Below are 26,897 nucleotides of genomic sequence, written 5' to 3'. Positions count from 1 at the left end.
CGGCTACTGCGGGGCCATAAAAAAGAACCTCGAAGTTTGTGGTTCGTGGTATTGCCGTAGTTCTTTCGCGACGTCGGATCATGGCTGTACTGTATTGTTCCGCTGTAGCGTCACGAGAGAGAGAGCGAAATTTATTTACAGAAAGGCAGATAGGTCGGCCTGAGCTATAACTTGCTCTGGCCTGCTACTCTACACTGAGAAAAAGGGACGGCGAGGGAAAGGGCTGATGAATGATGATTGTATAAGAAAGAGATGCGTATATACGAATTCACAGCATTGTGGCATCTCTAACGTCATCCGACCAGCCCAGTGGCTCGGAGAAAGGCTATAGCGGCTCTTGTTACCAGGGCTGCGCTGGTTGCATTAGGCCAAGGACCTAAAGGAAACTCGTCCGATAGCGGTCTCTCATGTATCTTTGGAATGGCAGAGACAAGTTGCTGTCGTTCTTGCGCGTACGTGCGACACACGCAAAATATATGTTCAAATGTTTCAGCAGCATTCACAGTTTGGGCTGGTATCACTGGTACCTATCATATGTCTATAAAGCTTGGTGAATACGACACCAAGGCAAATCTGGTGCACCATGCTCCTTTGGCTTCTTTTGAACTTGCGAGGCATACGAAATTTCATTTCTTGGTCCCATTTCTGTAATCGCTTGTGTCGTCAATCACGTTAGGTCCAGTGTTCCAACGTAGAGTGGCGGTTTACGCGACGAAGTAGGGCGTTTGTGTCTGTTCATGAGAACGGAGTGCGTACTTCACATGCATTATATAAAGCAGTTGTTGCTTTAGCGACTGCCTGTCCGTTCCCAATCAGGCCACAGTGTGAGGGTATCGACTGAAACGTGACATTGTGGCCATTTCTAGTTGTGTGGTCAAGACTCTCTGTAATTTCTATAGCCGTATAATATTACGGGCCCCATCTGAGGACACACTCAATCGTTTGAAGAGCTGGCTTGCAATCGCAGGATATCGTCCACGCGTGAGGAGGCTGCTCGAAGAGAAATCGAAGTGCCTCCGGATAGCAACAAGTTCTGCGGCAGTTGATGTTGATCTATGGTCTAGGGTAAACCACCGAGCGATGATCATATGTGGAATGGCGAAGGCTGCAGTGGAGGCATATCGTGTGACTGAGCCATCGCTATACACGTGTACAGTATCTGTATACTCTGCAGAAATGTGCTACAGGGTGAGTTTCCTGAGGCCAATAGATGCCACGGATGACTTTTTAGTATTTCCAGGGACCTACAATGTAACGACATGTTTAGGCAGAACCCACGGGGTTATCGCGGCATCAGTTATTCCTTAGGCAGCGTTGTTTTTCTGCGGAGCTTTGTCGAAATGGCAAGGTGTCGTCGATCATCGTGGAGACTGATCTGGCATGGGCGGCGGATGGTTTTCGGCATTTCGGCGAACTGCGACCACACACTGCCATCGGTTGTGGCTTCTACTTTACCGGATATGGGGTCAGACAAGGTCCACACATCGGCCCAGGTTGCTGTGGGTACTACAGGCAGAGGCAGTGTCCCGGCGACGGTGATCGGCAAAGTGCTCGGAGTCTCCACTGAGTTGCAGCCAAGCAGTGAGCAATTTCGCCGGGTCGTTCACTTTGCTGTGCCCACATAGATTTGGCGGCGAAGCCACTCCGAAAGATACCTACGTAATAGCTGACACTCAAGCCGTTTCTTGGCCGAGCAAGTAAGGATCTGACCACCCGTTAGGTGGCGTAGCGAGGTCCGCTTCTAGTTGACTTCAAGGGTGGGCAGCTTATCATACATCTACGGGATTACGTCCATACATACTGTTTCAAGAGAGACGTTGATGCTACGCACGTCATGTGCCTTTGGTTACACCCACCCCACCACGCTTTTCCGTGCGTCACCTCACGCGTATGTGAAAGCCTTTTTATTGCAGATATAATTTTGCTGTTTTTGGGGTTGACAACATTGTTAGAAAGACATTTGTTATGCTTGGTGAGCGTACTCTGCACGTGTAGCAAAGGCCCTGCGCCGTGGAAGCCCTTTACTTTCCACCCGCCTTTTTGTTTTTGAACCAGTCTTTTCTGGAAAAGCATATTCATTACTTCCAACGCACTATCTTCCAAAAGTCACTGGCAACATCTTCGGTTTAAAGCACAGAATTTTTTTTCTGTCGCTTACCCGTACCTTTACACAAACATTTCATTTGGAGTGGCTCGAGCAGTGTAATGGGCATTTCATATCGCTTTGCGTAGGATGTTTGACTGACATTATGTGCACGCTGCATGCGCCTGGCCCGTTTGCCATGTGCCACGTTTACTTGACGCGTTGCTTGTCCTGGCTAAAACATTCTTCTTTCAATCTGCGTCTTTCTGTGTCTGTGTTTATCAAGCGTGTAAAGCAGCATTTCTTCTGTTGAGTTTCCTATGTAAACAATGAACTTTTTTGAATGAATCAACTGTTTCCTATTGTACGCAACTGAGTAATGCAACTAATTTTCTCGGGCACTTGTCAAGGCTAACGTTAAATACAAGAAGTTTCAGTACGCGTCCCAGAGAAACTTGGCATATTCCACACTCGAGAACTAACTACGGGAATCAAAGGCTGCGCCATGAACTACCATCTCTACTTAACGCTCTTCATTAATCGCCATTCTTATTATCATTTCAATTAGGTGCCCAAACTTGCCACTCATATTGGCATTCACGTGAATGCTTAGTGCTTTCCTATGTGTTTTGTTCTGATGTACTCGCATTCTAAGCTGTAATTGCACAGTGACTTATTTAGTTTTTTATTTCTATGAATGTTACCCGTAAATGAAAAGTGATTCATGTTGTCTACAGTTTGTTGTTTTCCTGTTCCTGTTTTTCGTAACTTGTATGGCAATTACAAACTTTGCATTCATGTCAATTTATCGCCGCAGTGCGAAATTACTTTGTATAAATAGTCCCATTTATCCCCACATTGTTTATATTTATATTGTTTTTCCAATACATCTGTTCATTTTGTATTTATGCACGCCTTGCTACGTGATGCCAAAGAAACCAATAAGGGACACAGACCTAGTCAAGCCAATTTTATGGCTTTTTGTCTGTGCCCCTGTCATCTGTACGGTGTATAGATACAAAAATAAAGTTCTGTAAAGCGGCTTAAAAACGACAAAAGAAGTGTGATAAGGAGAGCTATGATCGACTTAGTGTTCCGATATGCATGAGCCAATGCAGCCTTGGTAAGGTTTTCTGAGAAGCTTGGCTGCTTTTCCAGTAAGAAGGTCGAGATCCGCGCCTTAATACGTCTATATGTAACGCACGCTTAGGCATTAAATATTAAAGCACTTGAGCTGTACTATAGACTACGTACTTGAACATTCCAGCAGCCAAAGGTAAGCCAGAATCAAAGGTATTGCTATCAAAAGCTAAACCAAAACAGACCTAAATCGCGTGTATTAAATCTCTGAAAAAAAAACATCGCTGCATGACCAGCCGCTCGGGGCATTGGCGGCTGTGCAATAGCTCGGCCCCAGGGCGCTACGGCAATCTCCCCTTTTTACCTACACATTCTCTATGGGAAAATTTCGTCCTTCGGAACAATGACCATATCCCCGACCGTCGACAGAATACTTGGTACTCAACACTTCACCCCACACTACATCAATTGGTTCCCGGCACAAATGGGTCCATTGGGGGGCCCGCTCCCTAACCTCAACGAGACTGCACACGAGGCCGCATGAGACCCGACTCACCGTGCGAGCCGGGACTCCCTCTCAGCAGGATGAGAGAGCGAGCGCGATCCCCTCGTCACTAACAACGATCTCACCCAGCACTATAAGTTAGTCAAGAGAACCATGCCGCTACTGCACAAAGCACTCAATAAAGCACAATAAGTCACGTACAGGCGGCTTCAGACGGGCACCTACCCACGCCCGGCCTTCCTGCGCAAAATATTTGCGGATGCGCACCTTCACAATGCGTGTCGCTACTGTCAGGGTATAGCTAGCCTTGCTCACATGGTCTGGGGTTGCCCCTGGCACCGGCGGCCAGTACCACTAGGAAGGGTGGGACCGAGCTATGCGCAGCTCGGACCTTGACGCACAGCTCTGGGTTGTCGATCGAGTCCGCGACGCGGTGGAGGGGCACGTCTTCTGTCCCGACGTGAGAGCGGCCCGCTGCACGCTAATCGCGCGCACCAACGTACCTCAGTAAAGGTATTCTGCGATGTATCCATCCATTAATCCATCCATCTCACGGTATGTACATCGGCAATGGACCTGTCCAACTTCGCAGTGGTCGCCGAACGGGCAGTGGTCGAGTGCCGGCGCGAAGGCCGACGCCGACGGCCGAAGACTGTGACGTAGGCCATTACTCGTGACTTGAGCTGTGCCAGTTTATGAAGTCCAAATGACTGCGGAATTTCCTTTCACACGAAGTCCACAATTAAGACTACTTGAGGCTGCGTCGAAGAGAACATTTTACGCAGCTGTCCGCGTGCAACGGTTCCGGCGGTCTTTCGCACCTCGTCGGAGACAGGTGCTTTAATTTTTCACCACGGTGAAAGTCTTAGCACCTATATTGCCGATTGCGCATTTGCACCGCCTTATCAATGTCTGTGGCTTCCGTTGGTAAATCCATGTTAATCTTGGCCACTTTCTTCTCAGGCATGTCGGCGTCGACACGGCTGAACATAGGGTTCATTTCCGCTGTGAAGATCGCGATGCTCTGACTTGGTGGCTGCTCACGAGTTTTCAGCGGAACTTCGGCCAGCTCCCGGCGCACGACACTAGTGAAATGTTTGCAGGAAGCCGCTGCGAAACGGTTCCTATGTTGTCAGGCTGGACTCAAGTTTCTCCAACTACTTCCAGGTGGTGTCTTTTAATGAGGGTTAGTTATGCCGCAGGTCGTCACACTTTCAATTGTTAAACGTGTCGATTCTTGCGTACGTTTCAAGCCAGCTTGCCAGATCTTCAAAAGATTATCTCCGCCAAAGCTACGTCGCCCTTCGCTTTTGTAGCATATGTGGCTTTCGGTGAAAAGAAGACTGTAATTGTGGCTGCTGTCTGGCCTATGACCTTTCTAGCCTTCTAGAGAAGACGTCCGTACACTGGCAGGAATCGTATCCTGCGTCTTGCTCTCTGGTCCATGAAGAAGGGCACATTATTTTCACGGCTGGCTTGGTTTATGAGGTCACGAGGAAGCGCTTCTGCGAGATGTCACATTGTAGCGACGGTGAACACAGAAACAAGAACCGTGAGTCATGAAATACTTTATTGGGCGAACCGGAACCTACAAAACAAGTTACATTCGGGCAGGAAGATAGTGCAGGGCACGTGAGTCGATCATTGAACAAACGATTTGCCATTAACGAGTATTGGCTATTCTCACTTTTTTTCGTAGAAGATTCCAGCATATTCATTGGCGCTCGCGTCGCTTCCAGAATGCACAGCTGTATTCGCGTTGCGCGTGCAATTTGATTACGGAGGGCGTGACTACAAGTTAGAAAAAATATACAATGGACGAGAACATTGCAGAATATTCTGATACGTGCTGGTGCCTCATGCCCTGAGCTCTAACTTAACATTTGTTATTCGTTATACATTTGTTGTATATCGCACAAATATTTTATGTTCACCCACTCCTTTCTGTAAAGCCTTCGGGTCTTGAAAGTATCCTAAATAAATAAATAAAATAAATAAATTTGGTGAAACGTGTTCACTGGAAACGGTATAGAAGTACGCGGGTCAATAACTGAACTAAAAACGATCCCAATCGTCCTGATATCGGTAGGACGGAAACGTTTGCCACGTCAGGCTAAAAAAAGGGTGAGAACTTTTTTCTCAGTGGTTCGTTTTCCGCATGAAAATAAGATATGGTTTACTTTTAGTTCATCTCTACGTGATTCATATTGGGTTTGTCTTGCTTTGTCAGAATGTAGTTGCGTGAGAGGTGTCTGTGTCGTATGCGAAGATGGCATAGAATCACTTCTTTGAAACGTTCCTGTTTCCTGCAAGATTTCCATTCTCCTAACACGGGCTTTAAAAAGTGCAGTTTGTTATTGCAGTCATTGTTCCAAGCTGACTGCCATATTTTCCTCAGTTTATGATGTATTAACTGCATGCATTCGCCAGGAGGTATCTTTATTCTGTATGTTTCCGGCTATATCCTGATTAATCAGAAATCCGACTCCTAGTTTTTGTGTCTCGCTAAGCCCCGGTAGCGCAGGACATGCCCGCTTTTTATCACTGTATGTGCTTCTTTTGTCCTCCTAACCTCACTGTTATATCTATTATATCTTTTTAACTATTATATCCCATTTACTGGCCGCTAATTCTTCCACTCGGACTGCTAAACTCGCCTCACTTGATAAGCTTATAGAGGTAAACTTTGCCAGCTTCAGATTTTTTTAATATGGAATATTTATTAATGTGGAATAAATGTGAAGGGATGAAATTGTAACGAATCTATGAATTAGAATTACTCGCATAGACACTACATCGAGGGGCATTCGGTTTGCAGATTTTGAGTGACAGACTTGTCTGTACAGTGAGTGTCACGCCACCGAATGAGGTAACACCATCTTCCCGGTGTTTTCAGATGGCACATCACCGGAGCAAGTTTGATTGCTCCGAGTTTAAATGCCTCTCCTGGATTCAAAACACATTAGCCTTACATGTAGGTAATAGTTTTGGTAAGTACATCAAGGTTGCGAATTATTTCTACTGATTTGAATGCGTTATATGTAACGCCCTAGTACTACTAATAAAAGGGAATTCTTCCAATTACCAGGGAGAAATTACACTTTGTGTTCACTTTCCTTTACCGTGATAAATAATATTTTGTTTCTTTTTTGCCGCGGTCAAGTGAACAATACTGATCACCTTTCTTATACAGGCTTTCTTAATGAGATATTGTCTTTGACCTTCCGGGAATGACTTGTTTTTCCTTTTTTTACAGTTTGCAGATGATCGTGAATAAACAGCGCAGTCGCCATCACGGTTCAGGTCTTTCAAGGAGTTGGGCAGCACACAGGTCGGAGGGGTGGCCTAGGACAGCGCGTTCTGCACCGGTGAGCTAGTGAGGGCACCTCTGTGCCTCATGGTCATAGATATGATATTGGAAACATGATCGCGTGTTTGGAATACAATACATCCCGCTTCTATGGTGCATGACAGAAGGCTAGATGCAAAATGCCAACATGAAAAACTTCGTAGACATTTATTTTTTGTCACGCCGGTTGTTGATTCGCTGTGCATGGTCATGTTCTGTTATTTCCAGCCCTCGAGGCACACAATTTTGGTCAGATCGGTGAGATTAGCCTCAGATATTGCTTTGAGCGCGCTATACATGGATCAGTGGAGTATGGCGGTGATTGGGATAGCTCCCAATTGAACAAGACTGGTTGGCTTTTCGTACTGCTGTTTGTCACGAGCCACGAGGAAGAAGTCTCCGCTGATCATTTTTATCACGATATCGCCCACGCCTATGGTGTCAGTCAAAGAATTGCGATCAACAAAAGGAGAAAGCGTTCTAGCTTGGTATCAGCTTGCTCGCACTGTGCTACATGGAAACGGTGAAATTAGCTTTGGTCGAGTGAAGGAGTTGGTAAGCATACATTGGCCCATCTTCTTTTTTTAGAGAGCGACGATCAAGTAGAGAAGGAAAAGGTGTGGTTCTAATACCCTTGTGTTTTGTTTAAATAGCAACGGCAGCCTCCAAACACGGTGTCCAACTATGGGACCCTGCAGGACTTTTCATATAACAAGGGATATGCGAGCCGTACATCGGCGCTGTAACTCGATTAATTATACCCAAGACTGGACACACTAAAAGATGGTGAACTAAACCGCCTGAGAAATGCAGAACATTTTGTAAGAGAGGAGGTGAGAGGAGAAAAAGGAAAGACGAAAGAAGAAACAGCAATCCAAGAGGAGGATTGGGAAAGGCAACCGCTGGATTTTCACCGATGGGTCAGTCCGGGGCATACGTGAGACCCAAAACAAAAACACGTGATGCCTCCACCGACGGGTCTTATAAGCCTTGGCACTCATCATAGGCTCCACTGTCCTGAGCGACTTTCTCCTGTGCACGACTAAGCCGCGCATGATGAGGCACCGAGGGGCCATATCCCCATGATCTGGAGTCTGGTGTCACGGGACACCAAACACCTGCTGACAAGTGAGCAGTTGCGGCGTCATCTGTGTAGAAACAGCAGCGTCCTGTACACACAGCGGAATGGACAATAAAACGTGGCGCTAAATTACTGAAATACTTTTTCTGGTTGTCGAATAGCGTCGACATGCGACGACTGCAAGGCCATTGGCGCTGCTCTTGATAATTCCAGCTTTCCAAGACATCCTCAACCAACGCTCCAATTTGCGCTCGCTTTACATGATTCGCCGACGAACGAAACTGCACATCTTTGGGCTCATTCCTTCTATGCTTATACCTGTTTCGTTTTAGTTGGTCGTCAATAGGTGACGGTCTGCTACTAGCCTTTTTATCATATTGCGCAAAACTGGAAAGCACGTGCAGGGGGTACACGCTTCCATTTTGCTTAGAACTTTATTCACTTTATGGATTTGTTCTTTAAACCATATTTTTATGGTGATTTCTAATAGCCAATCCTGTTGAGCCCAATGGTCAAGCATTGGTGATTGCTCTAGTTACTTTTGACTGCGTTGAGTAGCTCAGAAAATCGCACTTCCACGATCACAGGCAGTACCACAAGATTAAGTGGGCGCCGCGTTGTTGGGAATAGAGAAACAGGTATGTTTTTGTTGGCAAACTTAGTTTAAAGTCTCCCACCTACACGGTTCTTCCTCACAGGCGTCATCAGGTTATGCGTTTGGGGAGACTTAAGTTGTCTGGAACCGTCTTTTAATTTAGAACCCATAAAGATTCCTCAAACACCTAAGGATGGCCTTCCATCGTGGCAATTACCGAACTCAAACTCCCACCAACTCTCCGAGTTGTATTCGCGCACTTTGTTCTATTCCGTATTCATATTACTCGTCGGGTGAATCTTTACGGGGCCAGTTATGAAATCCCTTTGGTTAGGATCCACTGCATTACCTCGTATATGTTATACTGAAACACTGATACAATATTGTCTGTCGGTCCACAAACCATTCGGTGCCCTGCTGGTGCTCTTGCATGATCCAGGATATAGTGCAGTATGCCCGGTGGCATATGCATAGAAATTTTCGTTTCGCTTTGCAGTTGGTGACCATCACAGAATCGCGGACATGGTAAGCACACGTTCTACAGAAAAGTGTACTTTAACCGTGAATTTATGCGCGAATGGTACTCGGAATCGCTTTTTTTTTGTTTACCAATGCTTCTAAATGGAAACAATGATTCGCATATCCAAAGAAAAGTTTTCGTTTCTTCACTTACTACTCTATTGAACAGGCTTACCTAATCTCTGAGTGTAGCGTCGAAACTTAACAAAGCCTACTTACACATCTCGATGGCTTTCACTCCTTGTCTCGTTTTCTCCCTTGCAATAATGCGCTAAAATATTGTGCTATGGCTGCCAAATGAGATGCGGACATTGGACAGCACGTTCGAAGCATAACTGTGGGTATAGTGCACGGTGTCGGCCAGCCACCACCTTTGCACTTGCGCACCCCAGTTGCACTGCACTGCGCGATGACACTCGCCCTATAGTGCAACCTTGTCGCTTCCCTTTCCTATGACCTTTGCCTTCTCGCTTACAAATAACAGCGGACACGCGCTCCGCCATTTGCGCTTAATTTGAGACCGCTAGCCCATGTGCAATTAAAGCACTGCGACTGAACTCAGATGCCTCCCACCTGGATCAGAGGGTTTAACGCACAAGCGTGCAAGTCCACTTGGTGAAATCAGTGAGGTCAAGTCAGAGGCTGCCAAGCTGCAAGAGGTAACCGAGTGTGGGAAGAGGAGGGCTCTTGGAGGTAGAGAGGAGGGGCGCGCGGCGAGCTGGATGGAGGCGGAGCGCCGCGGAAGATGAGGGTAGGTGGAGGCGCGCTGGGTTCATACTCCCTGGCACTTGTTCCGCGCTCTGTGTGCGCTATGGATGTCCGTCTCTCGATCGAGAGGCCCAGTGCCAAGCGAGAAAGACGGAGCAGCAACGCAAGCGGTGGCAGGCCGAGCGGTGGCAGGCCAAGCGTGAGTCGGCCGACCTCGAAGTTGTCAGCAGGTGCCGGGCACGAGCTAGAAATGACAGGCGAAAGACGGCGGTTGAGCATGCCAATGACGGCGGCTGCCAAAGATGCATGCCAAAGATGGCGGCTGAGCATGTGAATTCCCAAGAATGAGCCAATCCAGGGTATCTGGCAAGGCGTCATAGCCTGGAAGCTCTGAATAAATCACATACATTTATGGCATAATAATCCTTATATCTCGATGTTGTCACTTTCTAGGGAGAAAGGAACACAGTGGCAATAAACCTGAGAGAGGGAGCGAACTCTTTATTGGGAAAACATGTTTCCACAAAAGAAGTCCCACTTATGCAATATGTAAGCGCCTAGCACACGTGTCGATCGTCGTAAAGCTGATTTGCGCCTGAAGCGCGTCGGCAATTTATAAAGGATCAGTCAAAGAATCAAGTGTAGTCGCATGTGCTTTTGTGCTTTCCAGAATGTAGAACTTTATTCGCGTCAAGCATGCAATCTCATTACAAAAGATACCACTACATCATAGGCGACAGATACAATCAGTGAGGATGACCGAGAATGTTCTCATTCATGCGAGCGCTTCATAGCTTTTCGTTCAGTCAGCGTCGGTGTATTGGGGTCCAAGCTGAAACCCGAACCCTGGGCCGCTGCTCCTCATACCTTCGTCGAAGATTGTAGCTTCGGCTGTCCGTCCTTGGCTAGTACTTGATGGATAGACAAGCAGGCTGTCCTGCTTCTACGGCACGCCGCAGTAAGTTGGCGACGTCGAGATCTTCTGCGGTGACATGCGGTAGCATTGCAAGTTGCCTTTATCAGCTGACCTCCGATGGGCTGTGGGAGCTTGTCGGAGCCCAGTGCCCGAATTTTTCACTTCAGCGAAAGCGCTAGGGTGCCATGTCCCTTTAGTGAATCCCTGCATGGCTGTCATTGGAGGTTTCCGAGCGGACACTCTTTCAACGCAAGCTCCAAGGTGCCTTTGAGGTACGGCCCTAACAGGAGGGCGATGCTCTAGCAAAATGGCGGCGCACACGATTTTTTACGTTGTCATGGCAACAGGAACTGCTGCCACCTGGCGCCTCCTCTCCTTAGCAGATTTTTTCTTTGTTTTTATTACGCGGACCCGCTTCACTCCCTTTGCCCCTTGCCGCGCGCGTCGCTTACTCTTATTTTTGCCTGTACGCGGCACGTTCTGGTTTTCTTATTTTGCCAATGCGCGCGCTACGCCACGCCCAGGCATTGCTTGCGAGCTGGCGCCTGGTGCGCCGTGGGCTATGCGTTGGCACGTCCGCAGTCTTGCCCATAATTATGGGAGCATGTGCCGGGACACGAAACAATTCCACTTCCAACACAACAGATCTTTGGTCTCGCTTTGTTGACTACGTTTCGGAAAACAACCATTTTTCTTATAACGTGGTGGTGACACGTCCTAAAATTGAACAAAATGAAAGGTGCATCATATATACACGAGAACTAAACGCAAATGTTCGCAGACGGTGAAATGAAAACACGATAAAAAGCGCGAAGCCCGTTTCATGCGCGCACACACACATAAAAAAAACAAATTTTTTATACACCGCCCTCAAGAACAAAATATAGACGAGCTTCCAATATATGCACTAAAATATTGCACAAAACAGGACGACGTGTATGATATGTTCATGACAACTAAGGAAAGGGAAACTAACTGGTAATAGCAAAAACAATGGTACGCAAAATACCTCTTGAATAAAATGCTAAGATTGATTGACAATCATACCGAAGAAACAAAAGAAAAAGAACAGCTTACTTATAAATCTGCACGAAAGTATATGAGATGCGTGATTTGTTTATTACTACTGGACAAAATGAAAAAGACACTGCAGAACAAAAATTACATTGTCCTAAAAACTCCAATACACATTCTTACATTATTTTGCACTTGGTCACAACTTGAGTAACGGTGGCAAGGGGGAACAGAAGGTAATCGACTTTTGCAGCAGCACATAGAAAACATTCGCAGAAAGGCCTATTCCTCAAACAAAGACCAGGCAAAATAGGCCAACCACACGACTTTTCTTTCACCCCGAATGCAATACTTAGCAGTAAAATTACGTCACTTAAAGCACTAAGTCGTACCTTGTGGGCACTCCTTTGTATAATAAACACGAACTGCAAAAATATCCATTTAGGACACTAGCAATGCTCATGCTTTCCAGAAGAAAAAGAAAGTGTATCATGCCTACACATGAAGGTTGTTCGCGTGGTTTTCCCATCGGCGATTAGTGATAATACCCAAACACGAATAGAACAAACACGAACAGAATACACAGAAAAAGCACAAAGGGCGGAATGGCAAACAAACTCTTGTCAAACCCTTGTCACAAGCTTGTCAAGACAAGCTTGTCAGCTTTCTCTACCGGTAAGAAGTAAGTGTAGCACATGGACAGGGCTGTGTTCGTTTACCTGTGAATTTTGATGTTTTTGGGTCTGGGCACTCAGCTATTGTCTTTAGGCACAAGGAACAACCTTACAGGGCTTATTTTCGAGGTATTCGTGCACCACTGCATGATGTACGAGCCGCACAAGTGGTGAGACGGGTGAAACATTTCGGAGCAGAAGCACGCAGTTATCGAGCACCACGAAACTCGCAAAGATACCCATGCCGGTAAACGGGCAGTAGCGCACGCTTCCCGATAACAGCAGATAACACAACATGAACGGTCATGCAACGAGCTAAGCGGGCGGCGGGCCGCCGGGCATGTGCGGAGACAGTCGAAGGTGAGGGTGTTGCGAGAGAGGGCAAGGAGAGTAGGGTTGAGAGGAGGGGAGAAATGGAAGGACTTCCTGGATCGGCGAGCGCACGCCGATACAAGAGGTCCTTCCATTTCGTACGCGCGCCGATCCAGGAGGTAGTACAAGGGAAGCCGATTTGCTTTCTCGCCCTCCCGATGGATGGTGCCAATTACCTCTGCCACGGAAGCAGCCGAGTTCCCTAGGCGGGGCTATGTTGCCGAGTGCGCATTTCCAGCATCTTGTCGATGTAGCTTCTGATAGAAATTTCGCGATGGTCTTCATCGGTTATTGGTTTACGAATCAGTCCGGCGTAAATCTCTTATCTCAAACCGCGCATGAGGAAACACACTTTCTTCTCCGACATGGCTGGGCGGGCATGCCTAACAGACGGTTCATATCATCTGTGAAAATTGCGATATGCTCATTCGGTTGCTGCTCACAAGTTTGTATCATAGTTTTGACCTGCCCCTTGCACTTGGCGATCGTGAAAGTTCGTAGGAAGCCCCTCCAATACAGCTCCAACGCTCTTATACCGGAGTATTGTTTTTCAAACCATGTTCTGACGATGTATTTTAATGAAAAATAGCGATGATGCAGCTAGTCGCACTTTCAACTGTTAGATTTGGCGATTTAGGCTTCGGTTTCCAGCCAACTTTCCGTATCTTACACGATGATCTGCGGCAGAATAGTGGCTTCATTGTATGTTGCAGCGCGATTGTTGCTGGCGACGCAACGATTGTCATTGGCACTGCTGGTTGGGCCATCTCTTCCCAATATTCTCGGCCAGACGAGCGTATACTCAGGTGGGGGTCATAGGATGTGGCGAGGTCGCTGACCGATGACAATGTTTACGTTGTTTTCATGGATTGCTTGGTGTATCCGGTCACAACAAGTACCTCTACGAGATGCCACGTGTTAGTGACAGTGAGCAATACACTAGCAAGAACCTTGAGTCAGGCCCCTAACTCTTTAATAGGGGAACGGGAAGGCACAACAAGAGTTACACTCGGGCAGAAAGATAGTTGCGAGCGTAGACGGCACTTGTCCATTAAGCGATTGATGGCAAACGATTGACGGAAATTCCTGCATGATTCGTTGAAGAGTGTTACGTAATCGTTGGTGCGTGCAAGCCTTGAAGGACGCACAGCTGTCTTCGTATTGCGCATGCACTTTGATTACGAAAGGTTCGACTACAGCATAGAAAAAATGTATGATTGGTGAGAAATATTGACAAGGTTCTGATACATGCAGGCGCGTCATGCGCTGAGCGGTAACCTAACATTTTTTTAGCCAGTGAAACGCGTTCACAGGAACACTGTATTGGAGGAAGCGTGTAAACATATATGAAAACTTGCTTGTCATGTCAAACCTTTGTCATCATTGCACAGAAACTTTTGTCACATCGGGCTAAAAGGTTTTATAGCTGCAACTAGAAAGCACTCCGACTGAAGACACGATTTCCGAAGTGGATAAAAAGCTATACATAATGCTTCAGACGTTCCGCCACAATAAAACATTAAAAATTTTCCTCGTAGGAGACCATATCATATAGAGAAGTTCCAATATATTTGAATCTAATACAGTCTCACTATAATCATCAGCTATTATTAAGGTATAGAACAAACATCTGCGGTATGAATACACGCGCCAAAGAACACTCAATGCATTGAACAAAATTTCAAGCAAATTATTTTCATGCGCGTACGATATAGTTACGCCTTGTCGTAAAAGTATCTGAGAGTGTTGTCTCTCGAAGGTAACTTGGGCTTTGGACATCATATAAGGACGGACATTGCATTTTAGTTGATTATAATGCAAGACCTTTTCTCATATGCTTCCTAATGAGAGATATTCCATTCTTCTTAGGCCGCAAAACCACTACGAATATCCTTCAATGAATCTTGTTTGCTAGTGCACTGTGAAAAGGAGTGCACAAGGGGTTTCTCTAACCAAATGGGGGGTCAACGATCTCTTGTGGACATTTCAGCACTCTAGTTACACAAAACACAATCTTGGAGCCCATTAGGGTTTGTCTTGAAGTCAGTTTGATAAAGCAACGTTCCCCAACAACACAGTTCATGGAACAGCGACGGCTGGCCAGGACCTCCCGTATTTTTCGACATTGAAGCCACCATAAGTACTCCTGGCGACGATGTCTTGTCGTGCAATTTCGAAAGACAACACGCAATCGTTCAAATCTTGCATTCCTTTGGGCACACATGCCTATCGCGCGTTTCTTGGTCTGCGAATCGACATCCGCACTGCTTACACTCATACGGTGTTTTATCCGCGTGCCATGCTTGCTGGTGACGACGGAGATTTGAATTGTTAACAAAGGATCGATCGCAGATTTCGCAAACGAAAGGATTGTTTCCACATTGCGAGTCTACATGTATTTTCAGATCATATTGGTTTTTGAATGATTTAGAACATTTTTGGCACACACAAGATTTCCCCTCTGCGTGAGCGCTCTCATGTCTACGGAGATGCGCCACCTGCGCGAATGAGTTACCACAAGTTTTGCAAATGTAGGGTTTCTCACCGGTGTGCGTGCGCTTATGGTTTTCCAGATGACTAGCCCGCCGGAACAACTTATTGCATATTTGGCATTTGTGGCGGCTCTGCTCTGTATGGTTTCGCTCATGGTCATCCCGATCACTAGCCTGCTGGAACGACCTATAACACATTTGGCATTTGTAGGGTCTCTCCTCTGTATGCGTGCCCATATGGATATCTAAGTGACTAGAGTGTTTGAACGACTTATCACATATATTGCATTTGTAGGGTCTCTCGTTTGTGTGCGTGCGGTAATGCTGAATTAAGTAATCTGCCCGGCGGAACTCTTTACCACAGGTCTCGCATTTGTGCGCTTTTTCAGTACTGTTGCCACAATGTTCTACAAAATTAGATTTCTTCACATACGCAAGACCACATGCTTTGCAAATGTTGGCACTCTCATCCACGTGTTCCTTGGTGGACCCGTATAAGGCATCCCGTCTGCTCGAAAGATTTCCACAGACACCGCACAAATCTCGCTGTTCCCTTCCTCTGGTTCCACAAGCATTCCTGCAAAGACACGGAGAAAAGCTCAAGACTGCTGACTCTTGTTATGAAAGGCGAAAAACTCTTCTTGACAATTGTGAGGTTGGCATACAATCGTGTGTTAATGATAAGGCGACATTCTGAACCTTGGCGCTAACTTAATGCGTTTAATCTTGGCGCTCGATTCGGGATCTAGCTTGGCATAAATTCAACACTGCTGGCTTTGATGTTCTGTGTGGCTAAGCTTGAAAATAGGAAAGACCCATACCTGTCTCACATAGGCTATACATAATGTATTAAGTAAACCATGGTTTTGGTATTTCTTGGTACTCGAACGGAGAAGAAACGTATGGTAGTGGTGGTTAGGTAAGCAATTAGGCCGATCAAAACATGGAAATTTTCTCGGACGGCAGTAAATCCGCTTTTCTGCGGGTATTATCCAGTGCAATTATACACTTCATGCTCGCGCTTTAAGAAATAGAAATGGCGCAAAGGCGAACTATACGTTACCTTCTGACACGTGTAGGTGGACTGACTCCCCGTCGGACATCATACGTCTTAGCTCAAGCCCTACATATCGAATACGAAGAAAAACGTGCGGGTTCAAGTTTTGCTGCAGTGTTTGTATGAAGTCATTTAACGTTTGACTCGAATTCGAATGGCACACCTTTCCTGCCGAAGGCATCGAACGAACAACACACACCTAGTCTACTCCACCATACGCAACAACAACAGATACGACAAATACTCTTGTGTTTTCATGTGCAATGGCTGAAATATGCGGCCGAAGATGTGTATCTTGTTTTTCTCGGTGAGGTAACTAACGTTGCAAGCGGTGAGTTTGGGCTTTGCGGATACGACATCTTTTCTAACGTTTAGTGACGAAAAATACAAAAGGCTGTAGAGCAGACACAGCACGTACAGTGTACTATATCTTCCGTACAGCCTGTTGCTCGTTTGAAATCTCTAGGCTAAGCACTAGATGAACATTGGTCGCTAATCTACTGGTAATGGGCTTTTTACTTGTATAATTGTATTTAATCTTGTTGCGGTTGTCCACATGGCTCATGCAATGTTATGGTTTGGTTCGAGCCGTATGGTGTTACCTTCTACGTGGTTTCTAATTATGCCAGCTTGGTCGGCATCGAGACCGCATTACTTACCGAAGAAATAAGAACTATCATACAATCAAATTTCGTTTGACAGAGCCAGTTAAATTCCGGCAAATCCCTTTTATATAATTTTGCAAGTAGGAAAAATTATGAAATTGCTAAGCTTAAGAAGAATAGAAGCAGAGAATTCACAACGTCAACTACATGAAAATATATATATATCGCAGTTCTATTAGGTGCATGTCTTGGAGTATCGCAAGTGGAGGCTTCCTCTATATTCATTCGCAATTTCCTAGAAATCGATACAATTTTCCGAGATCTGGTGAATGATCTACCCTTAAAACTGAAAATTTCACAGCGCTGTGTAATACATGAATTTTGAGCACTGGAAATGTGTTATCTAGTGCAGTTGATTAAATCGTGGCGGTTCTTAAGATTTAATATTGTTACTTGAGTTTCTCAGTTTTTTAAGGTATTTGACTAATCTAAAATGCAGCTGCTTCAGTTACGATATTGTCCCATTTCTTTGAATGCCACAAGATTCAATACTCGTACATTGTGTTGCCAGACACATTCATATCATTTTTCCTGTGTACTTAGGTAGTAGATCCTGAGCTAAAGATATTCTTTTACTCCGACACTGTATTGCCTGCACAGCAGCTGATATTTGGCATTTCGGTCATGGGAACTTTTATCCCTCGTGCAAGTTTGTTAGTGCCAGCTTAATTTTTGCCGGAATGTTACAGGAAAACCCTTTCATTTCATGAGCCTCAACTCTGATGAGCCTCTTCCCTTCACAATCTTTAAATATTACATAATGGGGAGTCAGTAAGCTGGCTACGTTCTTGCTAGAGCATCACACATTTCGGTGTGTTAAGGGGCTGTAAAATCGGGCGAGCTTGTGTAGCGTCCTGGTTGCGGCATGGGATGCCGACACTGCTGTGCGGTGTCCAGTAGCACTGTTTGGACCATGAAGTATGGTAAGGCCAGCCGCTTCGGCCGAACGCTCAAAAGTGCTGATGCAGTATCTGTTTGAGCCATCAGAGCGTGCCCTCCCAACGAGTAGAGGCATCATTGTTATACCGGGTAACCATTCCTCGCCTCTGTAAGTTGCCTTTTAGTGGAACTTTTCTAAATGTGAACTTACGTGGTGCCGTCTTCAGAGTTGGCGGATGCTTCCTCCATGCCAGCGGGGCTTGAGCTGGGCTTTGCGTTATCGATCCTCTTGATGGACCCCAGGGGTTGGCAACTTCTGCTGCCATTTTTAGCGGCAGCTGCGTGGCATAAACATATAGTAAAGGTGTTCAGTCGCCCTAGTGCAAGGGCAATGCGTAGGAAATGGATGTTTTATAATTACAGGGCAAGGCAAGAAGCTTTTAGTGGCAGGGAAACTTTACTGCTGTGCTTCCATACGCACTGCTTTCCTTTCTACAACTATGTCCTGAATGCATGCAAGATCTTCCTGGCGATGGGGGAGCCGAGTTTGATAAAGATTGTGTAGTGTTAGATTTTTGTGAAGATTTTCACGTTTTGTCTCAAACCGCGGGTAGAATATCTACATGACAGTGCGCGAAGTGAAAAATGACGTGTGGGTCTCTTGTGTGTGAAACTCTTAGCCCAATATATTTGCTGTGTTATCTAGTAATAAGCACATTAGATGCCTCACAAAGTTCTTGCTTATTGTTCATCTATTATGAGCAGCAGAGAGCCGGACGCCGACGACGACAATGATAAAACTGAGTGCATGCATTTCTACCGAGCGATTTACTTTTTTTTGACGTATGCCCCAAATTTATTGACCCTCTATGACACGTGCATCATCAAAATTCCTACTCGCCTTTCAGAGACTTGTTATCCGAACCCCATTTTCTGACTCGTGTAGCTGAAGTTCATAACCACCGGCTGTAAGCACTGCAGGTTTACCAGCTCATTACGAGCACTAAAACGGCGGTCCTCGACAATGTTCCTGTTTAGGCCATCAATAGGCTATAGGACAACTTTCAAAAAGATTGCTCAATGCGCATATGTAAGAGTCGTATTGCAGACAGCACATTAGCTTGGAAAGAAATGCGGAAGTGGTAATACAGGGGGTAATATCACTAAACTATGCAACCGAAATCCCCAAAGCACGGTAAAAGTGTGGACTGTATGGATAGCGCTGCAAGTACTGTAGCACGGTGGACATCTTCCCTATAACGGCGCAGAAATTGCGTGAAAGTGAAAGGAAAACACCAGAGACCTCCTTAGGATGACTATGGACGTTATGGCAATTAGCATTGAAACTGCTGGCACACGCCGTATTTTTGAAGGCACCTTTATTTACGATATGAAGGTGGGTAAGGGGGGGGGGGGAGTTGACAAAATGTTTACAGCATTACTACAGCCGCATGCCTTTTTGTCTATGCCTTCGCACGCTACAGCAAACACTCAACGTGGATTACAAACCAGATGAACTAACGACTTGAGTTTCGTCGACGAATTCACTGAACTACATTGTCAAAGCATTGGCGTGAGTTAGGGAACTCATTTCTTATTCTCTGGCATTCTCAAATTTATAAGTTAATGTCGCAACGTTCGTCAGTCCTGCGAGGGAGGTTGCTCAGACACTGTCAGAACGAATAATGCTTGACGTATCCAAGGAAAGATAATCCCGTTACCGAAAACAATGTTCAGTTTGGACGGCCGGTGTTTCAGCATGGCGTAGCTTTTCTCGTTAACAAAGCGTTACAATTCTGACTTAGTGGCACACTCATTGGAAATCTTTGAGTACTGCGACTATTACTTATTCAGTACGAATAATGTTTACGTTTCAGAAGCCCAGAGTTGGGATTTTTGGTAAGAATTTATGGCATCAGAGCGCAAACAACTACCCAAAGATTTCGTTTCTCCTTGCGTTGTTTTTTCATACAACTATTTAGGGCTGTTTATGCTGCGCATGTCGCTTGGCATGCTTGGTATGAAAGAACCAAGAGCTCCAAGTTGTACGCTGTAACTTCTGCATTCGGCCCCAGCAGTATATGTCTGCTGCTCGTAACATGCTATCGGCGAGCAAATCTTGCACTCTACCTAAAAAGTAACAGGACCATTAAAACCCTCCAATGAAGACATCTGAAGCGCCGCACTAATTACATATCACACACGGCATTCGCATCTAAGCACTTGCTTTGTCAACAAGCGTGATCGGTTTAAGGGAAACGTTGATGGTGTGAGCACGTCGAGCCCACCTGGATTCTGCTTGGCAAATAAAATTTTAGGCCAATGGTCATGCGATGATTCCATTTACGAGCGAATTAATCTCTGCATGGAATGTACAGTCTCGGCAGAACAAATTCATTCAACATGTTCTACTTCTTAGGGTGTGTATGAATTTGCATATATTATGATAAGCACAAGTTTCTTAGTAACGTAATGAGAAAAAAGAGCACAAGAAGAAGGCCAGCCAGATCGTCTCATCCATTCCGGCTGTGCAACCCGTGCGCCAGCCGGATCAGCAGTGCTTAGCACGAGTGTGAGCCGTTCAGGCAACCAGCTGTTCTTGCTCTGCGTCACCTGCCCTCTCGGTTCAATACACCCATTACTGGGACTGTTCAATACACCCATTACAATTGGTGGAGTTGCGGAGTATTCAAGAACATCTACACCCTGGAACTCAGGTCTAGGACTCTGCCTCCCGTCATCCCCGACTATCCTCAGCTGACGTCGCCGCCACCCCGCGTTGCCTGCTCTGGCACTGTCCCGCAACTCCATCCAGTGGTTTTCAGTGGTACGGGTGAACAGGGCGCCAATGACTGGTTGTCTGTCTACGAACGGGTGAGCTTGCACAATCGATGGGATGATACCGCCAAGTTAAATGCCGTCATATTCTACCTTGCGGGAGTGTGGCTCACCTGCGGTTTAAAAATCACGAAGTCGACTTTCAGTCCTGGTCCGCATTCAAGACTAGTTTCGCTGCAGTTTTCGGTCGCCCTGCCTGTCCACAAGTTGCGCGCCGAGCAGCGGTTACGAGAGCGAGCTCAACAATACGGTGAAACATTCACCTGGTATATGGAAGAGGTTCTCGACCTGTGCAAACGTGTGGATGCTTCTATGCCAGAAAATGAGAAATTAAAGCACATTTTTAAGGGCATCGCCGATGACATTTTTCAAATGTTGATGGCCAAGAGTCCGCGCACCGTAGCAGAGCTCATAAGCTTGTGCCAAAGCTACGACGAGTTGAGAAGGCAACGCGCTTTGACCAGGCACCCTTCAGTGGCTGACGAGGCCCTCTCTTCCATGACAGCCTTCTCTGATCGCTCCCCCTTGCTCACACAAATCCAAGCTTTCGTGTGGGAGGAAGTTGCACGTCAGCTTTTTCTGCTACCCTTCGCTGAGCTACCCCAAGAGCAACCGTCCCGCAACAGCCTCCTACACAGCTCGCTCCTACGCTCCACCGTGTTATTGAAAATCAAGTTGCTGAGGCTCTACCAATGAAGCATCAGCAATAACCTGTCGCCGCGCCACTTACTTAGGCATCCGTCGTCGCGCAGCCTCCTCGTCAACCACTCGTTGCGCTAAATCCTCGGCCGCTAAAACCCGTTCATCCCGTTCATCGACCCGCTCCTGCCCTTACTAATCCTTGGCGCACGCAAGACAACAGACCCATATGTTATGCCTGCGGTATTCCCAGCCATGTTACACGACTGTGCCACCGCCGCATGCTGCACTTTCATGAGTTTGTGCAGTCGCCTCCCTACGCCACGACACTTTTTAGTCGGCAGTCGCACAGGCCACCAGCCGAGCGCCCTTACACGTCGTTCACCTTCGCCGCGTCGCCACTCGTTGTCCCCCATGCTTCCGCGCCTTTCACCCACGCAAGAGGAAAACTAAGAGCCGCAGTTCAGGAGCCAGGAACTGCGTTGCCATCGATCTGTACAAGACCTCCATTGTCGCCTTCGAACGTTGTCGACCTTGCTGTTGACGGCGTCCCTACCGTTGTGCTAACTGATACTGGAACAGCTCTGTCTGTCCTAAACGAAAGCCTCTCTCGCGCTTTACGAAAAGTTACGACGTCACTTTCTGCGTTTTCTCTTCGCACAGCAAGCGCCCAGCCAGTTCAGTCTTCAACAGTATGCAGAGCTAGAGTTGTTATTCAGGGCGTTCTCTATATTGTGGAGTTTGTGGTTCTGCAGTCCTGTCCTCACGACGTGATACTTGGGTGGGACTTTCTTTCCCGAAATAACGCCGTCATCAATTGCGCACGTGCTGAAGTCAAATTATCGCCTCTGTGTGACGTGCCCCTCACCGGTGCCACTTCTCTTCCCGCTAAGCTAGTTCTTCGAGATGACACCGCCATACCACCGTACTCGTCTGCCGTTGTTCCCGTCTTTTGTGGCGCTGTCTCTGAAGGCGCTGTCCTTTTTACTCATCGGAACTCTCTTCATAACCCGCAAAGACGTTCCGCTCCCTTTAGCCACGCTTCACATTTCAGCCAGTTTCAGTGTCATCGTTGTCTGCAATACGCTTCCTACAGCCCTGATGGCTCTTTGCGGCAAAGCTCTTGGCCATGTTCAGCCTCTTGATGACATGTTTATAACCGACGTGTCGGATGCTTCGTATGCAGAGCTCACTGGCTTCTGTACACTTTCCCCTGCTGCTCCGCCATCGTCTGACTTATTCGCACCTTTCACTGCCGATGACCTTACTTCCGAGCAGCGCTCCCCGCTTCTTCACCTGCTTGCCCAGTTTCGCTCTTCTTTTGATGTCACTCAGCCTATTCAGGGTCACACGTCAACCGTCAGCCACCACATCGGCACTGGCTCCAACGCGCCATTGCGACAGCGCCCGTACAGATTATCCGCCAAGGAGCGTCAGGTGATCACTGAGCACGTGGACGATATGCTTCAGTGGGGTTTCATTAGACCTTCCAACAGCCCTTGGGCATCACCGGTGGTTACCGTCACAAAAAAAGATGGTTCAATTCGGTTCTGCGTCGATTATCGCCGCCTTAATAAGATAACGCGAAAAGACATCTAACCTCTACCGCGCATTGACGACATTCTGGACAGCTTGCAAGGTGCTAAATTCTTCTCTTCGTTGGGTTTGCGCTCGGGCTACTTGCAGGTCCCGATGCCAGCAGTTGATCACCCAAAACTGCATTCATTACGCCAGATGGTTTATATGAATTTAATGTGATGCCATTTAGCCTATGCAATGCGCCTGCTACGTCTGAATGAATGATGGACAATATCTTGCGCGGCCTAAAATAGAGCGCGCGTTTGTGCTACCTCGAGGAAATCCTTATGTTCGCCCCTGATTTCAGCACTCGTCTTTGCCATAAGCAAGTGTTGACATCCTTGACCAACGCAGGCCTGCAACTGAACCTGAAAAAGTACCATTTCGCCGCGCGCAAGCTCATGATTCAAGGTCACGTCGTATCACAGGACGGCATTTTCCCCGACCCATCAAAACTTCACGCTGTGGCACTATTTCCGAAACCTAAGACACTCAAAGAAATTCACGCCTTCATCGGCCTCTGACGCTTTGTTCGCAATTTTGCCTCGACGATATCACCTCTCACACAACTCTTTTAAGTGGAGCCAACGACCTATCCTCCTGGTCTCCTCCATGGGACACCGCGTTCGTGACCTTATGTCGACTCCTGACGTCTCCGCCTATACTGCGACACTACGACCCCACCACCCCAACTGAAGTGCATACCAATGCCAGTGGTACTGGCCTTGGCGCTGTCCTTGCGCAGCGCAAGTCTGGCTGCTCCGACTAGGTCGTTGCTTACGCCAGTCGTGCGCTGACCGAAGCGGAACCCAATTACAGTGTCACAGAAAAAGAATGCCTGGCCTTAGTTTGGCCACTCGGGAAGTTTCGCCCTTATTTATACGGCAGGCCTTTCAATGTGGTTACTGGCCATCACGCTGTTTGTTGGCTATCCTCTTTAAAGGACCCGTCTGCACGCCTTGACCGCTGGGCGCTGCGGATTCAAGAATATGACATACACGTAATATACCGCTCAGGTTGCAAGCACAGTGACGCTGACGCTCTGTCCCGCTCTCCGCTGCCAGCTGACCCGGCCTCCCTCTCCACCATTAAAGTGGTATCCTCGGTTCACATCAACACCTTCGCACCAGAACAGCGCAAGGATCCTTGGGTGGTCTCTCCTATGGATCTCCGTTCTTGCTCGCCTGCATCTCCCATCTCCCGCTCCCTGCGTCACCAGGCTGTCCATTTTGCTGTCCGATAAAACCTCTTGTATCGACGCAACTACTAGCCCAATGCTCGCAAGTAGCTCCTGGTTATCGCTAGGACATTGCGTTCCGACATGTGCGCGTCTTTCCATACTGGCCTACAGTGTGCACACGCAGGTGCTTTGAAGACGTATGAGCGCCTGCGGCAATGTCAAGACTGGCGAGGAATGTTTACTTTTGTCCAAAAGTTTGTCAGCTCGTGCCCGCAATGCTAACGCCGCAAATCTCCGCCTCATCCGGCCCATGGTTTATTACATCCGCTTCCGTGCACTGCTCTTGCCTTCTACCGTGTAGGAATTGACCTGTACGGGCCGCTACCGCTAACACCCGCTGGAAAACGATAGATTATTGTCGCAGTCGATCATCTTACACGCTATGCCGAAACCGCTGCTCTAGCTGCCGCGACCGCCAGTGACGTTGTATCCTTTCTGCTCCATCGTTTTATTCTCCATCATGGCCCACCTCGGGAGCTGCTGAGTGATAGAGGCCGTGTGTTTCTGTCGCAGGTGGTTGAAGCTCTGCTTGCTAAATGCCGCGTAGTTCACTGGGCCACCACGGCGTACCATCCTCAAACTAACGGGCTTACAGAGCGTATCGATCGCACCCTTCGTGATATGCTCGACATACACGTTTCATTGGAGCATACAAACTGGGACATCACCCTCCCATTTGTCATGTGTGCATACAATACGGCAACACAATGTACTACAGGAGTTTCTCCATACTTTCTTCTCTGCGGTCGCGATCCTTCGCATACTATCGATACCATTTTGCCCTATACACCAGACATGTCAGAGTGTACTCCCGTTTCAGCCGTCGCCCGATACGCCGAGGATTGCCGTCAATTAGCCCGAAAGTTCACATCCGTTGACCAACAACGACAAAAAGCCAATTGTGATGGTGACGCTACAAATCCGAACTTCACTCCCGGCACACTTGTCTTGTTGCCCGTGCCTTTACCACGCCTGGACTTTCAACGAAACTTCTCTCGCAGTATGATGGACCATACCATTTCATCAAACGCACCTCTCCAGTCAACTATGTCATAGAGCCGCTTACATCGACATCCGACAAGTGCCGCCGTGAACGGGATGTTGTTCACGTTCGCAGCCTGAAACAATTCTATGACCCGCTCGTCTACACGTCGGAAGTCGCCAGGATGGCTCCCCTTTTCCACCGGGGGTAATTGTAATGAGAAAGAAGAGCACAAGAACAAGGCCAGCCAGATCGCCTCTTTCATGCCTGCTGTGCAACCAGGGGGCCAGCCGGATCGCCAGTGCTTAGCACGAGTGTGAGCCCTTCGGGCAACCAGCTGTTCTTCCTCTGCGTCACCTGCCTTCTCGGTTGCGAATAGACGTTGCCATCGGGACTGTTTAGTACACCCATTACAATAAGGGCATTTATGAACTGGTTCGTGCGGAAACCGTCTGGGCGCTGGGGTAAAGTGCATCTATATACGCAATAAATGTACCGCTACCACGGTAACCATACGGGGCTATCTGCCATGTTCGTGCAAAACGCGAGTGACAATCGCCTACGTACCGTCGACGCTGGAAATCTCGTCGGTCATCGGCGTGTGCTGCGTGTTCCTCTGGTAACGCAAGCCCTCGTCGGAAATCCTGCAATTAATTAAGTATTGGTAAAACAGATACTAGGTGCGACAAAGAAAAAGGCTAAATTATGCTTTATTAAAGCAAATTTCGGAGAAAGGAAAGTCGCGTTTTCTAAACACGCTACTCGCGATGGCTGCGGTTCTCATGAAATGCCGACTATGCTGGCTGGCATAGGACGAACACCACACTCGGGGCAATACATGCTGGAAAGCACTCATCCACCGTAGACGAAACGGCACCTTGACTTGCACGAATACTGTCAGTTTCCCTGGTGAAGTACTTATAACTTCGTCCTATGCAGTTTGCTACATAATATTCTCGCTCCACTTGCAACAGTGACAGAATCCTAAATATAATTTCAGAATAAAGTCTTTTAAAGCAGGGCACATGGTTTTTTGCATCTATAAAACAGGATGAATTATAACAATGACACTGTGCAGATGGTTTCTGCAATTATGATGGAAACCTGCGATTATATTTGAATGATTAGTATTGGTGCCTCCCGGATGCGCTTCATCAACGCCGTGGTAAATGTCGCGTTTTCAAGCCAATTCGAATCATGACTCACAGATCCGTCAGCTATGAGGAATATTTCAAATTTCAGGTAATATTGGAAATTTTTCGCTCAAATGTCTTGCTCAGGGGAATACAAGCAGATTTCTGCCTCTTAGCCGAGTAATAATTTGAATACTTACCAACAAAATGAGGAGTTCTAATGAAATAAGGAACTCTGAATGCCGTTTTTAAATGTTTGTTTTCAAGCGATGTTACGTTTTCTTCTATGTCACTCGCTGGATCATATATAAGAATTCTTCGAATGGTAAAGATTATTCTAAGAACGCTTGAAAAATATCCTAAGGCTGATGTAATGCTTAGCAAGAAAATAGCTGAAATGCGAAGTGCAACAGCATTCTTTCAAGAATCGTAAAGGGTGCCGTAGAATACCATGACTTCCCACTTCTTTAACACTCTGGTACTACCTCACGCGAGTTC

At 47.0% G+C, this 26,897-nt stretch overlaps 1 protein-coding gene across 2 annotated transcripts in view; it reads right to left on the bottom strand.

The window, feature by feature from the left end:
* Positions 1-10,572: 10,572 nt before the first annotated feature.
* LOC139049977 (zinc finger protein 436-like) overlaps positions 10,573-26,897 on the bottom strand; it is a 28,994-nt gene continuing 12,669 nt past the window's right edge. Inside the window, exons 2-4 of one of the 2 annotated variants that reach the window (XM_070525923.1) lie at positions 25,834-25,910; positions 18,201-18,327; positions 10,573-15,965 (exon numbers count right to left, since the gene is read on the bottom strand). In XM_070525923.1, coding sequence (XP_070382024.1) covers positions 15,092-15,965; positions 18,201-18,327; positions 25,834-25,910 — 1,078 coding nt within the window. In that variant the 3' untranslated portion in view covers positions 10,573-15,091. Of the gene's footprint in view, positions 15,966-16,473; positions 16,512-18,200; positions 18,328-25,833; positions 25,911-26,897 lie in introns of those variants that run through there. The other variant, XM_070525924.1, reaches the window with a different exon arrangement.

Source organism: Dermacentor albipictus, chromosome 9 (genome assembly GCF_038994185.2).
Source record: "Dermacentor albipictus isolate Rhodes 1998 colony chromosome 9, USDA_Dalb.pri_finalv2, whole genome shotgun sequence".
In the NCBI taxonomy this organism is placed as follows: Eukaryota; Metazoa; Arthropoda; class Arachnida; order Ixodida; family Ixodidae; genus Dermacentor; species Dermacentor albipictus.
This window is presented reverse-complemented; position numbering and strand designations above follow the sequence as displayed.